This window comes from Myodes glareolus, chromosome 7 (assembly GCF_982192425.1).
Source record: "Myodes glareolus chromosome 7, mMyoGla1.1, whole genome shotgun sequence".
Classification (NCBI taxonomy): Eukaryota; Metazoa; Chordata; class Mammalia; order Rodentia; family Cricetidae; genus Myodes; species Myodes glareolus.
Genome location: NC_142032.1, coordinates 7892966 through 7908783, shown reverse-complemented (window position 1 = coordinate 7908783; position 15818 = coordinate 7892966). Strand labels below are relative to the sequence as shown.

At 44.3% G+C, this 15818-nt stretch overlaps 1 protein-coding gene across 2 annotated transcripts in view; it reads left to right on the top strand.

Moving 5' to 3' along the window:
- Rbm20 (RNA binding motif protein 20) overlaps positions 1 to 15818 on the top strand; it is a 190083-nt gene that overhangs the window by 146429 nt on the left and 27836 nt on the right. For both annotated transcript variants that reach the window (XM_048423877.3, XM_048423878.3), the window contains exons 6-8: positions 4798 to 4938; positions 7232 to 7363; positions 13790 to 13869. In XM_048423877.3, the coding sequence (XP_048279834.3) occupies positions 4798 to 4938; positions 7232 to 7363; positions 13790 to 13869 (353 nt within the window). The remainder of the gene's footprint in view (positions 1 to 4797; positions 4939 to 7231; positions 7364 to 13789; positions 13870 to 15818) is intronic.

Here is a 15818-nt window from a genome sequence, read left to right as displayed (position 1 = left end):
TTCCCTGAATCATCATTTAGGAGTAGCTTGAAAACACTGTTCATCTCGACTTCCTGAGAATTGGGCTAGTCTCTCACTTCCTTCCAGCCACACTCTTTCCCACACCGAGGCCATCATAGCCCCTCCCCCTCCATAGCAGGAGGGAGTAAGGAGACCAGCGTTTGTTCAGGAGCCTGTGGGAGGCTAGACACTATAGCAGAGCACTTGACTAACGGTGTGGCATCTCCTCTTCTCAAGCAGCCTTTGGAATCGGTTTTATTCTCCTGAATTTACAGACAGGCAAACCCAGGGCTAGAAAAATCCAGTAACTGGTTCATAGTTAACTACGGGGGTGCAGGGTTAACCATCAATCCTGGTCCCACCATCCTGCCTCTGGTGCCTGGTGTCAGTAAGGCATGCACTAGACATAGGAATGTCCCCTAGAGAGACCGCAGGTACACGTGTCACCTCAGGCTTCTCTGGCACATGGCAGCCATCACTCCCAGAGCAGGGCAGCTGATAAACATGGTACTGGCCCCGGGAGTGTATCAGCATTGCCATAAGGCTAAAATCACCAGCACCACGCCGAAAAGTGAATCGGCCTGTGGACACGCGTGGCTGAACAGCGGGCCATACCTGGGTGGAAAGGGCCGGGTTTCCTGTTTGTTCTGTCATGGGAAAGTCCTGCACTTTAGGGCTTTGTTTGGCAAAGCTTCCAGGAGGACTGGAATTTTCAAGCTTAAAGATACAAGGCAGAGTTATTTCACATTTGGAAAGGACTTTAGAGACACAGCCACCTCCCTTGGTCCAGGTATTGGGAAACTAGTGATAGAAGGGAAATGAGCTGGTTACACGCCTAATCAGTAGCTGGGTTGGGACTTGAACCCAGGTCCTCTGTCTCCTACATTCAGATTATCATTCGTCAGGAAGTATCCAGATTTTATATTATTATTATGATGATGATTATTATTATTATTATTTTGTTTTGGAAATACTTTTACCCGTCAAAGTTAATGAGTTACCTAATCATCCCTTTTTACTAATCAAAGACACAGAAACATCAGTCAGATTGTTTCCTGATCATTCTAAACAATATTAAAAGAAAAGCTTGGATGAGTTAAGTCTCACCGGGCCCAACTGACCAGAGAATGATCCATGCATCCCCTAGGACCAGAATAAGCAGGGAGCAGCATCCCGCAGTATAGCAAGCAGCAATTCTGGACAGGAAGGAAGGGAGACCCAAAGGCGTTTGCACAGGTTGATGGCATTGGCCTTATTTAAACCTGGGCTGCCTCGTGTTCGCTGAGACCCAGCTGTTACTCCTAAGTTAGGTGTTCAGTTATCTTACACGCTAAGTTAGAGTACAGTGCTGCCTGAGAACCTGAAGTGTGGACATTCTTAAGCCCTATCTAGCCAGACACCGGCTGACCAGAGTGAGCACAATGCCGTTCTCGGCTGTCAGGACGTCCACGGTGCTGCTGGGCACCCACTACCACATTGCAGGAGCCCGCTTACCCTTGGTTTTACCTTGTGCAGTTTCTGCCACCCACGGCCAACTGAGGTCTGAGAAGATTAAATGGAAGATGCCAGAAACAATTCATAAGTTTATTTGTAGGTTTTAAGTAACTTTTTATTATGGTATGTTGTTATAATTGTTCTAGTTTATAAGTGGTTATTATTAATCTTTTATTATGCCCAGTTTATAATAGATATGTATGTGTAGGAAGAACTAATGTATACAGGATTTGGAATTGTTTGTGGTTTGGGAACTCACTAAGAGTTTTGGAAGGTGTTCCTTACAGATAAGGGTAAGGCACAGTATCATTAACTCCAAAGGCCATTTAGGGCTAATTAGCGGACCCAAGCGGGAATGGCCACAGAGCATCCTGCTGCTGGACCAAAAACTCTTGTGATTGTCAGAGTCCTCAGGGAGCACACTTTCCTCTGGAGGTGCCACCCAGGGACTTCCCAGCTTCCCTCTGTCTCCCTCTTCCCCCGGCCACGCCCTCTCCTCATTGAGATCTTCCATAAGGAATAGGGCGAATAATAGACAAGTCTATATACGACGTTTCAGGAATAGAGCAATAATACTGATCACTTCACCTTTTTTATGAATCAAGCATGGCAGGAGTCTAAATTGCATTTAATATCTACAAAAGAGGTAGCAAAGAATTAGTTAGGCTGAAGTTTTCTAAATAAAATACCAGCAAAATAATTTAATCCATATAAACAACCTGTCTTTCTAACAGCAGAGGGTTTATCACATCTGAAACCAGCAACCCTGAACAAACCGTGATTTTCATCTCATGGCTTCACTTAGAAAATGATCAAGGAAGGGGTTTGTATTGGAGGTCTATGGCTGAGAAAACCAGTGTCTTGGTATCTGGTTGGGAGGCTCCAAATTGAGATAATTAACTAGAAGAATACTAATCTTGCATAGCATCTAAAGAATCAATGAAAAGTCCATTACTATTTCTGACTGAAGTGTGGGGCAGGGGTCAAGGATTGAGAACTTTGAGAAGAATTTACCTCAGAGCCTTTGACAGAAGTCTGTAGAATGAACAGGTCTTTGGTGACTGGCAGTTTGGGGGTTTGTTCTTTGGGATGAGTCCTGTGTATTCTACTGGGCTCAGATAGAGGCCTCTTAGATTGTCCTTTCAGACCGAAGTGAGGACATAATGGGAGGGATGCTGCTTTTTGTCCCTGGTCACTAGGCAACTGGACAGGCTGGGAGAGAGATTGCCCAGAGTCACCCTGCATGTCTGGCTGCTGTGTTATCCAAGCACGCGTCGCTCAGGCTAGCAACAGCAAGGTCATATGAGGCAGAAGCGTGCAGCGCTGAGAGCCCACCAGGCAGAGTGCCCAGGCTTAACCTTCACGGTGTGAAGTCAGAGAACTAGCTGCTTTGCTCTGCTTGGGAGTTCTGCTGGATCTGCCTCAGATTACCCCAGTGGGAGGTCACAGTCCTAGCTTGTAAAACCTACCCTCCACTCCTCCTCATTACAGAAGGGTTCAGCCTTTGCTGCCCAGGCTCAGACACTCCCCCATGCAGGGAGGTGCTACTCCTGAGGGGAAGGGGGTGCTCCTTCTGAGGGGAAATGTTCCCCTTTGGGAAAATGCTTGATGTAGGGACACCATTGGAGGGTGGAGTCTGGAGGGGCACCTGAAGCTTCTCTAATTCAAGGTGGAACCATAAAAGAAAATGATAATTGAGTCTAATTGTCCTCAACCCAGATGAGACAAAAGAGGGCTTTTCAGCAGGTTTCCCCTAAGCACCAGCCCCTGTTAGGGATGAGGGCTGCATTACTCCCTTTCTGTTACCTCAGCGGAGTCAGAGACCACAATTAGCTACTGAATTCACCCTACGGTGGAGAAAGATGACTGTGATGTAAGCTGGGGCACTGGACTGTTTGCTGGGGTTTGAAGGCTACGCCCTTCTCTCCCACGGTGGGTTGGTCTCCGCTTCCTGGTTCCTGTGCTCCTGGATGTTAGGGCTGACTAATCTTGGACCAAGGCTAATCCGTACCCGTCCTCCAGTAGCTTGAATTAGACATATGTCCTGGCTTGATTGCAGTGTTCCTTAGATCTGGTTCGGGTCTACCTGGTTGGGAGGGAGGCGGGTTTAGAACCCCAAAGTTTGGTCAGAACAACCCCTTTTTTATTTGCTGAGAGTATCCGGCTGTTGAGCAGGTTTTTGTTTGAAGAAAGGATCCCCAAGGCTGAAAATGTTTTGAGAAGCTGCTGCCACAAACCACACATCGGTGCCGTGAATATCTGGGTACCCATATTCTGTTTCCAAAAACCTTCCTGTCAACTTTTTCATCTAATGGAACTTTTAAAATTGTAAACTGAGCGGCATAAGGACTCTCCAACAGGCTGAGCGTGTCCGTCCCTGCTCCCTGTCCGGCTCTGCTTCTCTGAGGGTAACCGGCCTGGGCAGGTTGATACTCGCCCACGCCTTGCTCTGTGTTTGCTGATAACCCTTTCAAAATTTCACTGCAGACAAGCCACAAAATTCTAACATTCAAAATTGTAGAAGGGAGGATAATTAACTCTTAGGTTCCTGCCACTCACCTCCAACAATTACTCTTTATTTTATTTTACCCCAAATCTTTATTTTACAGTATTTCTTTTCTCCCATTTCCATATAATTTTGCCTTCCAAAAACAATATTATCATATCTGTGCTGACTTGCAGCCTGTTTTTCCCCCGACAGTTTGCCTTAAAAGTTTCCCTTATCAGCGCATCGGCTTCCTTTTAATGCCTAGGAAGTTTCCCCTTAGACTCTAGAACCATCATTTACTTAGGCATTCCCCAATTGTTGGATATGCAGATTGTTCCCAAAACATTCTGTTACTCCATAAAGTATTCAGCAGATACCTTGTACACATGTACCTTTAAATTGATTAGTTAATTAGTTAATTTTTAATTAGTTCATTAATAATTATTTTTTAATTAGGCTTTCTTCCAAAAGTGGGCTCTTGGGATCATGGCCTCTGTATGTTTTAATTTTTATTTAATATTGAGAAAACATATCTTCAAAGAGTGTTACAATACAACTCCCACTAACAGTATATGGACGTTTTTCCTTAGCTGTTCTCCAGACTTGTATATTGCTATTCACTGGACACAGGAGCCCTTTTGTAGCTAGAAGGCAGAAAGCTGGCCCTTTGTTTATCTGTGAATGTGTTTCTTTTTTGCGTTGGCCTTTATAAATGACCATTTGGCATTATCTGGGGGAAGATGGCCATCCGGGATGTTTGGACAGGGTAGAGTGATGTCCCTTGGAAGGCTCAGCCCTGCCCTTTGTCCCAGCAGTTTGCACAGAGGACCGGCGCTGGACGAGTGGTGCACATCTGCAATCTCCCGGAGGGCAGCTGCACTGAGAATGACGTCATCAACCTGGGACTGCCCTTTGGCAAAGTCACTAATTACATCCTCATGAAGTCGACGAATCAGGTAGGCCCCCACGCGTGCACGCTGCGGGACAGATGACATGCCACAGGGTGGCGAAAGGAGACTGTAGACATCCTCTAAACAGAAAGAGGTGAAGCGCAGCTGGCTCCTTCGACAGGGCACAGAGGGTTATGCTGGCTTCGCTGTCCAACAATGCCTGATTGTGCCAATGTAAGCCTCTGTGAACTGCCTGGAAGAGAGGGTGTCACTTTAGTATGGGATGCTCCTTAACGTAGAAAAGCTAATTGGCCTCCAAATAAGACCTGACAGACTTCCGATCTGTGTTGCGCATCTCCGGAGCTAATACTACAGTTCCAGTTTCTAAGCTGGTCACTTCTGATCGCCTGGGTGTGGACCCAGACAAGAACTGCCAGGGAGGAGATACTTTGAATTGTTGTTGGTGTCCACATGTGAGGTCACCGAGCAGAAGGGCACACGGGAGCTGAACTCAGGAGTTGTCTATCAGAACACCAGGGGAAGATGATGGGTGTCCTGTGCTATAACTCTCAGCCATATATATATTTTAAACAGAATCTCTCACTGAACCTGGAGTTAGGCAAGCAACCAGCGAGCTCCTACAATCCTCTTGGTCTCTGCCCATCCACAGCACTGGGGTTACACTTCACTGTCACATGGCTGCTGGGATCCAAACTAGCCCTTTATGGTTATGCAGCAAACAACACTGAGCCGCCTCTCCAGCCCCCTTTACTTTTGCTTCAGTGACTTTTTTTTTTTTTTTTTTTTTGCTTTGTAAAGCTAAAGAATCGGGGGGAGAAGTCTTTACTCAGTGTGGGGATGAACTCTAGAGCTGGAAGCCTCAGCGGACCTTCAGTGGTCTCCATTCCTCAGCCTGGAGATGGGATATTCATTGTGTGTTTGTCTCAGGACTTCTATGTTGAGTAAATGTACAGAGTTGAGTAAATTTAACATTAAGGCAACACGGCTACCTAGATTAATCAGGTATTTTCCCCATTTGAGAATTGACAACTAGAAGTCCTGAACATTTAGATCAAGCAAGATACCTTAGAAAAGTGGGTGGCATCATTTGAAATAAAACCCTAAGGAGTTCTGCCTTCTTTGTCACACATACTTCACAAGACTCAATTAGAAAGAAAGCCGTGTACCCAAAATTAACCAGCAGAGAAAGAGGAGGATGAGGTGATGTGGAGGGGGAGGATTAGGGGCTCCCAACAAGAACTCCCTCGTCACAGGCAGAGTAGGCTGGAGGACGGTTATTATGGTAAGAGTTGCCCCTACAGAAGATAGCTGTTGTCCCCTAAGTGTAAACTGATGGATTGAAGTGTCTTTACTCTACTGTAAACCTCTCCAGAGGCACCAGCATCAGCCCCCTCCATTACAAACCAGACATAAAACTCTGACAGCCACCGTTTTGTGCCAACAGCTACTGGGAGAATGGGTGAATCCATTAACATGGTTTGCTAGAAACTGTAGACACGGAGTGAATAGAGAATCCTATTCTTCGTGTTTATCAGAGCAGTTCAATGAAGATGGGGAGACGCCGTGTCAATGTTCAAACAGCTAAATAAAGAGGGGAGACGCCGTGTCAAGTGCTCTGGGCTTCTTCCTTCTAAGCCACAGCAGCCTGGCCATCCTTTGAATCTAGAGACTCGTAGGCCTCCGAGTTTTCAAATGTATTTATTTTTAATGTGACAAATGGGAGCTCACGCAGCCCCCTGGGCTTCTGCTTCTGTCTTCTGACGTTGCCACCACCAAATGGCAGCCCAAGGCCACGTGCACAAGAGCCCACGTGGGAATTGAGAGTTAATGGGCCCTCCCTTTCCAGGAGGCCTTCCATAGGATGATGTAACTCAGGATGCACATACACAATTAAGAATAGTGTTTGGTAACCATGGAAACAAGGATAGGAGCCATCCTGTAATGAGCTCTTTTGGTGAAGTTACTAAAAAGTTCTCTTTGAATTCATGGGATCAAAGAGAGTTCTTTCTTGTGCTAATTTTTTTTCTCTTTATTGAGCTATAAAACAGATCCTCCTAAGTGCATAAAGTGTGCTTGTCTTCATGGTTCAGCTCCACTTATTCTTTTTATATATGTTTAATTATAATTAGCAGATAGGCCCAGATAAAGGACATTTTCAGAACATCGGGTTTTCCGGTCAGCTCCCCAAGTCCACTCTAGAAGGACCTGTGAGTCCAGCTTATTTCCATTGATTACGTCACCTGTCCTTAGCGTTGTCAACTTGGAATCCTACCTGGTCCTGATTTGTGTTCAAGGTCATTAAAGTCAAGTCCACTGTCTGTCTTACTCCCCACTCCAGGCTTTTTTAGAGATGGCTTACACAGAAGCTGCCCAGGCTATGGTCCAGTACTACCAAGAAAAGTCTGCTATGATCAATGGAGAGAAGTTACTCATTCGGATGTCCAAGAGATACAAGGAGCTGCAGTTGAAGGTACAGCATTCTTTCGCTCAGTCAGTCACTCAGCAAGCATCAGCTGAGCCCTCTTGCACGCCAGGTATTTATCTAAGCAGTGTTGGTGTAGGAAACCTTAGGAAACAACAAAAAGATTAGTCACTGATCTTGAGGATACCACTTAGAGACGGACATGACAGTCATATAAAAGAGGAAACTTCATTGAGGTACGTACAGGAGGAAAGGCATGCTTAAGACCAGTCGGGAGCGAGGGGGATTCTGGAGTCTGAAAGGAGAAAGGAAGGAGAGGAGCTGTGTTTGGATGAGGATAAGTCCACCCTTAAATACAACTTCTTGGTGGATTCAGACCTCCGCTAACACTGTCTTCCGCCAGCTCTCCTCCATCTCTTGTTCTCTCTTTCATCCTCCAGAGGCATCTGAAGCCGTGTAAGTCCTTCTAGGAAACCCTTGTCTGACTGGACCACTCTCAGACTCAGATGCATTCAGCCCAAAGTAGGCGTTGGCTTCATTTTAGCTTCTTCTGTAGTCTCCTTTTCTTTCCTTTTTTTTTTCTTGAGGAATAGTATAATCTACATAGAATTAATTAGTTGCAATTTACTATTAATCTTGAGTCAGATCTCATACACGTCATAAAAGCACCAAAAAAATTAAGAAATAAAATATGGACAATACCCAGGAGTCCTTGCGGCTGTCCTCACACTTCTCTCTTCCGGCTCCACTCCCCTGGCTCTGAAGATAATCATTTCGGTGTCGTTTCTTTAGCTCTCCCCCCTGCTCTGGTCTCCCCGAGTAGTGGAGCTTAGTTTTTTCCATTCTTAAACAGTATATGAAGGGAATCCCATTTCTTCCTTTACTGTTTAGCATTTATCTTCCATGCCTATTTCCATCGTTCTATAAAATGTTATTGCGAGGCTCTGTCATTTGCTTATCTCCCTCATGGACAATGGACTCCAGGTTGCTTGGAGACATAAACGTCAGTGCTAATCTACTTGTCAAATCTGTTCCCGTGGTCCAGATGCACATGGATAGGGTTGGAACTGTTAGACGGCCGGGCAGGCTCACCCCAGCTCTGCTGGGTGACAGTGAGCTGTTTGCAAAGCGCTTTGTCACGGTCTGACATTCTCCTTGTAGAACAAGAGACTGCAGTGGTCCACATTCTTGTTCGCCCTAATTAGTCTGACTTTTAAATTTGGGTGTGGGGTGGACACAGTGTTCTGGTTGACCACAGTTTTATTTTTTAGTTTCTTGGTGACATTAGGTTGAATGCTTTTTTCCCATGTTTACTGGTTCTGGCTTTCTTGGTGGCAAGTTTCTTCCTAAGTCATCTGCCTGTGATTGTCTTTCATGTTGTGTCTTCTGGTTTGCTTTGCTGTTCTCTTAACTGGAACAGTTGGTCTGTTTGGGTTTACTATAGTTGTTGCCATATTGGTGTTTAAACCCACTCTCTTATTTGATGCTTTCCACTGTTCCACCTAATTAGGTTATTTTTCTAGTTAATTCCCATCTTTACTTGGGTCCAATTTGTTCACAACTCACAGCCCCTAATTTGCCCTTAATCTTGAGGGTTGACACCAGATCACAAAGGGTAAGGTTGCTTCTAGCAAGGACAAACAGTTTAGCAAGCCAACATATGCAGACATGGAAAATATGTCAGCCTCTCACCCTAGGCCCCTCTCTGCTCTGATCTTATTATTGCCTCTGGAATTCCTTCCCAAGAGTTCTGCTTCAGGCCCAACCTGGATTCTTTCTTTGTAATAAAAGCATGAGACAGGTGAAAAGCCCCACCCTGTTCTGTACCTAGCTGGTTCCTGTTTTCCCCTGAGGGCTGGAATTAAATTTCTACACTGAGTTCCCAGTGTAGCTTGGGCCTCCCAATGAAATGTCATAAGACTCGAATTAGGGCGAGCAACAGTAGTTTCTTAAAGTTCCAAAGCATAGTAACACTCTAGTGAGGGAGACAGTCCGGGGTGGTGCGGAGTTGTCGTTCAAGACATCACGTGGTCTGAGTCTTGCTTCCAGCAAATATTCCCTGAGTGCCCACTGTGGGTGGTAGCTGAGCTGGTGCCATGGCATGGTGGAAGTAAGCATGTGAGGAGCTTAGTCTGATGGGAGGAGAGACATGGAAACAAAGAACCAACAAACACGTGACCTATGCCAGGCTGGAAAACCATGGCACCGTCCTAGGCTCCACCCCTTTCTGCTTCGAGCCAACTTGCTTAACCTCTGTGAACCTCAGTGCTTAGATTAGCGCAGGACTGAACTTGAGTTCTTTGATTTTAAGCAATTTTCTTTTCAGTCTCACAATCACTATTCTCTGAGGTGTGCAGGGCGGATAATCACAGTAATTATAAGAGCACATCATAATGTATGCCTGTAATTGAGTCCTGCTACTCCGAGACAAGTAATGTATTAAGCACCCTTCCATACATTATCTACTTTAATCTTGACGTCAGTCCTGCCAGACAGGTATTATAATCTCACGTTTACAGATGAAGATATTCAGTCTCATAGAAGTTCTACAACTTGCCCAAGATCGTAGTTACTAGATGATCCATGTTAGCTGGGTGTGGTGGCGTTTGTCTTTAACCCCAGCACTGGGGAGGCAGAGGCGGGTAAAACTCTTTAAATTCAAGACCAGGCTGACCTTGTCTTGTGAGTTCCAAGTCAGTCAGGGCTACTCAGTGAGAGTTTGTCTCAATAATACCAACAACAAAACAAATAAAATCTACAAATCAACAAAACAAAACAAAAAGCAAACAAAAGCCCCTGAGACTACTTTGGGTTTGCAGCAGATGTGATATATATCACATTGTGAGGTTTTCCACTATCCACATGAAAACACAAAACAAAATGAAAAAGTAGACACTCGGGTCTTTTTGTGCTCACCGCCCCCAGACAGAATGCTGGACAGACAGTATTCTGACAGAGCTCAGCGTGCATCAGTCACCAGGGCTCCTGCCAGAATCATTCAGATTTTGCAGGTCTGCTGCAGGCTATGATTCTGCATTTCTATGCTGTCCCTCCTGGTCCTCATTTGAGTGGCAAAGGCCTAGTACATACTGTTTTCTGACCTTTGCTATGGGTTTTCAGTTCCTCATACAGTTTGTCATACTGTTCCCCTGGGTCATTGTGACCTTCATTCAGTATATTCCAACTGTGTAGTAATAGACTTTATGGTCCCTACATACACACACACACACACACACACACACACACACACACACACACTGCATGTAGCAGAAACTTGTGGCAATTAAGCCTGTTGTTGTAGGTGAAAGAAGGAATTTCTTGGCACACGTCCATGAAAGTTCAGGAGTAGCTGGCTTCAGGTCGAGCTGAATTTTGCACCCAAATGAGATCAAGATGTTGTTTTTTGTTCTGCTTTCCACTGTCATGGCTCTGTTTTCTGAGTGCTTCATGGGATGGCTCCCAGCAGCCCCAGGCTCTCTCCTCTAGATGGCGTGGGCAGCCGCCTGTAGCTCTAGCTTCAGAGGCCATGTCTTGTCTCCTTCAACAACAGAGAAGTAGGCTACCCTGATAGCGCTCACAAGACCTCTGAAAGCCATTCTGATTGGACTAACTTAGCACATGTGCCTGTGCCCGAATCAGCCTCTGTGGCCAGGGGGAGGCTGTGGTGTGATTGGCAGGGTCGTGTGGGGTAGGAGAATTAGCTGTGCTGAGAGGGGGTTTCCAGGAAGAAGCGGAATGGAAGGAGACTTACAGGCTGGGAAGTCCAATCATGTCAGAAACAACGGGGGCCACATTAACAGAGCTTGGCTCTGATGAACTGCAGGCTCACATAGAGGATTTCAGCATCTTTACTAGACTTTGGAGGCTGGGCCGACATCTGCAGAGCCGACAGAGGACCGAGCACCGCACCCTGTCCCAGCAGCTTTCGTAGGGTGCCGTTTGTCATGCCCCGAGGCTTTTGGTGGATGCCAAACATGTCTCGTTATTCTGCCTTTCTAGGCATAGAAAGTGAGTTCTCCACATTCAATAAACCGTGACCCCAGGCTCTGCCAGTTGGAGGATGGAACCAGTGATGCTTTGGCAGGGTTAAGACTCCAACTTCTGGTCCCTCTCTGTCAGTAGCAAGCACTTTCCTGGGATTGCCATAGGCTTAGACTCTTGTCGGGTCTTAGAAGCAGCAAGATGTATGGACAGAGAGAGCTGTGCTGGTCTACTGTGTGGCTCTTGATCAGCATCAATGTCACCATAGAACAGAGGAAGAGACATGACATCTGAGATTTGCTTCAGAAGGATTTCCAGGGTGGGAAAAGAAAGCCAGAGTACAGATCTCATGAGATTAGACAGGATTCAGTATACATTCGTTCTATATTTTTGTGTATTCAAATTTCCTGTAATAACAAGGCATCCCCAATGTCATCGTAGACTGACTTTTTCTCTTTCATTTCCACTTTATGGAATGATGACAGTATTATGACACTTGCACCCCAAAGGAGAAGCACCTGAGTGTTTTTTGAGATGACCACACTGGCCGCCCTGCATGGGGGCTTTGCAAAATCTGTCTCCTTTATCTGCTGCCCCACAAAGCTACACTCCTCTTCTTATTCCTGCTTTCCTGGGTCTGAAAGGAACAACCAGGAAGGTATTAAGTTCCAGAAGAGTAGAAAACATTGATGTAGATAGAAGTTTCTGTCCTGCCTGATCCTGTAGCCATTTAGTCCCACAGAAACACACAGAGGCTTATATTAATTATAAACTGGCTGGTCGATTAGCTCAGGCTTATTATTGACTAGCTCTTATAAATTAAATTAATCCATAATTCTTATCTATGTTTAGCCATGTAGCTTGGTACCTTTTCTCAGTAAGGCATTCTCATCTTGCTTCTTCTGCAGTCTGGGTGGTGACTGTGTCTCTGCCTTTTATTTTTCCAGAATTCTCCTAGTCTGGTCACCCCACCTATACTTCCTGCCTGGTTAATGGCCAATCAGCATTTTATTAGCAATATGAGTGAAAGATCTTTACAGTGTACAAGAGCATTATCCCATAGCACATTGATCTCTAAAACTTTTTACAAAAGAAGCCCCTATCCAACCCAGTCTGGGAATTTTAGTGTGTTCTGAAAAGTTTCTCAGTGTGGGGACATATTCTTATCTGCTGCCTGCTTCAGTTGTCCCAGCACAAGCCACAAATTTGAGGCCTGGAATTTGCCTCTTAGATGATGCTTGTCTTGTCACATAGACTTGATTGATCCTAGTGGCTCCCATTATGTTCCTAAGCCCCATCGTGTGTTCTGTGTTGGCTGCTTGAAAACAGTGGGCAACTTCTAGGGTAAGGCAGAAAGACATTCCTGTCTAGGATGAGTATGGGGTAGAAGGAAAGATTCGGAGCAGGAGCGATCCTCCCAGCCCCGGACCAGCCTTGGCGTCTTCCCGACAGCCTTGGGCTCTGCATGGTTTGGTGACATTCTAGCAGATATGGATGTTCATTCTGGGCACCCTGGTTACTTGCATGCGGCATTGCACATACTTATAAAGTATCAGGTTTATATTTTCTGTTGAATACAAATGCCATTTGCCTGAGTTGCTCGGCATCCCTTGGATTAGCTGACCCAACTAGTACAGAATTTCTGGGTCTGAACCTTTGGTTTTTCATGTCTCAGAATTAGATTCACTCTCTTCTTTTTTCCTTCTTTCCTTTGTGTCTACATCTGACAGGTGACCCCGTCCCTGGCTTGAACATTTTGCATCTTTCCCCTGTGTTCCTAGGCTCTCCGAAACCACAGACAGCCCCTCCTCCATTCTCACCTTTACCAGCTGCTTCTCCCAGGCCTACCCCTGACTGTAACCCTAGCAGATCAACAGCCATGCCTTCCTGAGAATGTAGATATCCAGTCTCTGCCCCCTAGACCTGGATGGCCCAGAATGAGATACATGATGTTCACTAGTGTCTGAATGGCTCTGAAAGTCCTCGTACGTCACATAGAAAAAGGCACAGAATAAAAGAGCAGTTGATTAACCTTTGTAATAAAATTCTTTATCAACATTTGACATGGTTAATGGAGAAGTTGTTTTGTCTTGGTTTGTTTTCTTTTGTGGCAGGGTTTCTCTATATAGCCCTGGCTGTCCTAAAACTTGCTCTGTAGACCAGGCTGGCCTCAAACTCAGAGATTCACCTGCCTCTGCCTCCCAAGTGCTGAGATCAAAGGTGTGCACCTACCCAGTTGTAATTGAGAGTTTTTTATTTTTTAATACCTGCTTTATTAAGGTTTAACTCACATGCCTTTTTTCCTGGACCCTCAGCCTTATTCTGGTCCTCCTCATGCTCACACCCCTCACTTTTGGGATCAATCCTTTTATCTTTCCTGCAAAATGTATCATTTCCCCTTTAGTGGGCTGGGCAATAAACAAGGCAGGCCATAGCTGCTTCCCACTGACAGCAGCAGCAACGCTCTCTAATAATCTCTCTGACTTTGTCTAGAAACCTGGGAAAAATGTGGCTGCTATCATCCAGGACATCCATTCCCAGAGGGAGAGGGACATGTTCCGAGAAGCTGACAGGTGAGGCTCTGGGTCTTAGGGCAGAGGCCTGGGGGTTAGATTATCTTCTAGCTTCTGGTTCTTATGGGATGTCTTGGTTAGGTTAATACTGAGATGAAACACCATCACCAAAAGCCATGGGGTGAGGAAAAGGTTTATTTCACTTACACGTCCCTAAAACAGTTCATCAGCCAGAGTGATTGGGAACCTGTAGCAAGTCTTTCTCTGTCCTGCCAGCCAGTTCCCAAATCATAACACGAAGACTTATTATTAATCATGGAAGCTCAGCCTTTAGCTTAGGCTTGTTTCTAACCGACTCCTATAACATAAATTAACCCATTTCTATTCATTTCTGTGCTGCCACATGACTCATGGCTTTTGCCTCTCCTCCAGATGTCTGGCTTCCTCTGTGTCTGGCTAATGGCTCCGCCTTCTTCTTTTCAGTGTTCTCTCTGCCCCAAATCCTGTCTAGATATTGGCTGTTCAACTTTTTATTGAACCAGTGCAAGTTATACATCTTCACAGTGTATGAAAAGATTATTCCACAACATTTCTCCCTTTTTGTCTAAATAAAAAGGAAAGGTTTTAACTCTAACACAGTAAAACTATATATAATAAGAACAATTATCAGGTATTATCTAAATAGAAAGGAAATGTATTAACTCTAATAAATAAAAGTATTTATAATAAGAACACTTATCAAGCAAGAATATTTCAAGATGTCCAATGCATCTTCATTTGACATAGAGAAAATACTCCATTACCTATCCTATCTTGATGAATTCAAGTTTTATACCTAAACCATTTTATTATACCTTGTATTACCATCCTAAAAATATCTTTTTAGATAAACAACTTATGCCTTTATGTTTTTTTTTAACTTTATAACATTTTCATCTCTTGTGTAAGGTTCTTTTTTGAACTTGGTAACAAGAAAAACTATAAAAATATAACTATCTAGTCTTCAGTCTCTACTAGAGACCCAAGAAGGATAAAATGTTAACTGAGTAAACAGGAAGTTCAGAGAAAGCAACTTCCAAAACTAAGAAACAGCAGAGATATCTGGTTGCCTGGACAATCACCCTAAGGTTCTTTTGTAATATTGGGGCATCTTTCTTCAGCTTACAGGCCTAGGCTATCAGACAGACTATCAGCAGGAATTTTGAAGGACTGACATGCCTTATCTTGGCAAAATTTAATAGTCTTTTTCTGCATGTTCTTCTTGTCCAGTTTATACAGCAAACTGTTAACAGTCAAGGCAAAAACAGTTTCTTGCCCACATGGCTAGTTTTGCCACATTGAAAGTGAACTCCATATGGAGTTTCTCTGATGCCCATCGTCTTCTCTGAAGTAAATTGGTGCTGCCAGGGGCAGATGTGTCTCATTGTCATGAAATGCCCTATATTAACAAAACATTTTAGACTTATTTAAAATATTTTTAGGTCTTTGAAGTGTTTGAAGACTACTTATCTATCTAAAATATATCTTTATATATAGGTATGACCTTGAGAACATACTTAACATGACTACAAGTTTGATTATTATAGGTGACTAACTAATAACCTACATTTCTTTATTATCACAAATAGTTTGTAATAATAACTTTCAAGGACTAGAAATTTATATTACATTGTTAAATGAGCTGCATTACACACAATATTGTAAACAAGAGTAGAAATGTATGTACAGTATGTTCTAACAAAACTAACAGTAAATTTGTACCAATGTACAAAAATCTATACCAATGTAAAATATTCGAGACTAGTGGTTGAAGCTGCAGGGCGATTGGTAAAGAAAAGTCCCCAGATTATCTTGATACAAAATATACAGCTTTAATAAACAGAAGTAAGACTTACAACAGCTTACACCAGAATCCAACCATCCGTCTGGATGCTAAGTTTATAGGCAGGCTTTTGCCTGAGGGCGGCACGCCCCGAAAACAGAATATGATTGGCTGAACTCCCCTATCA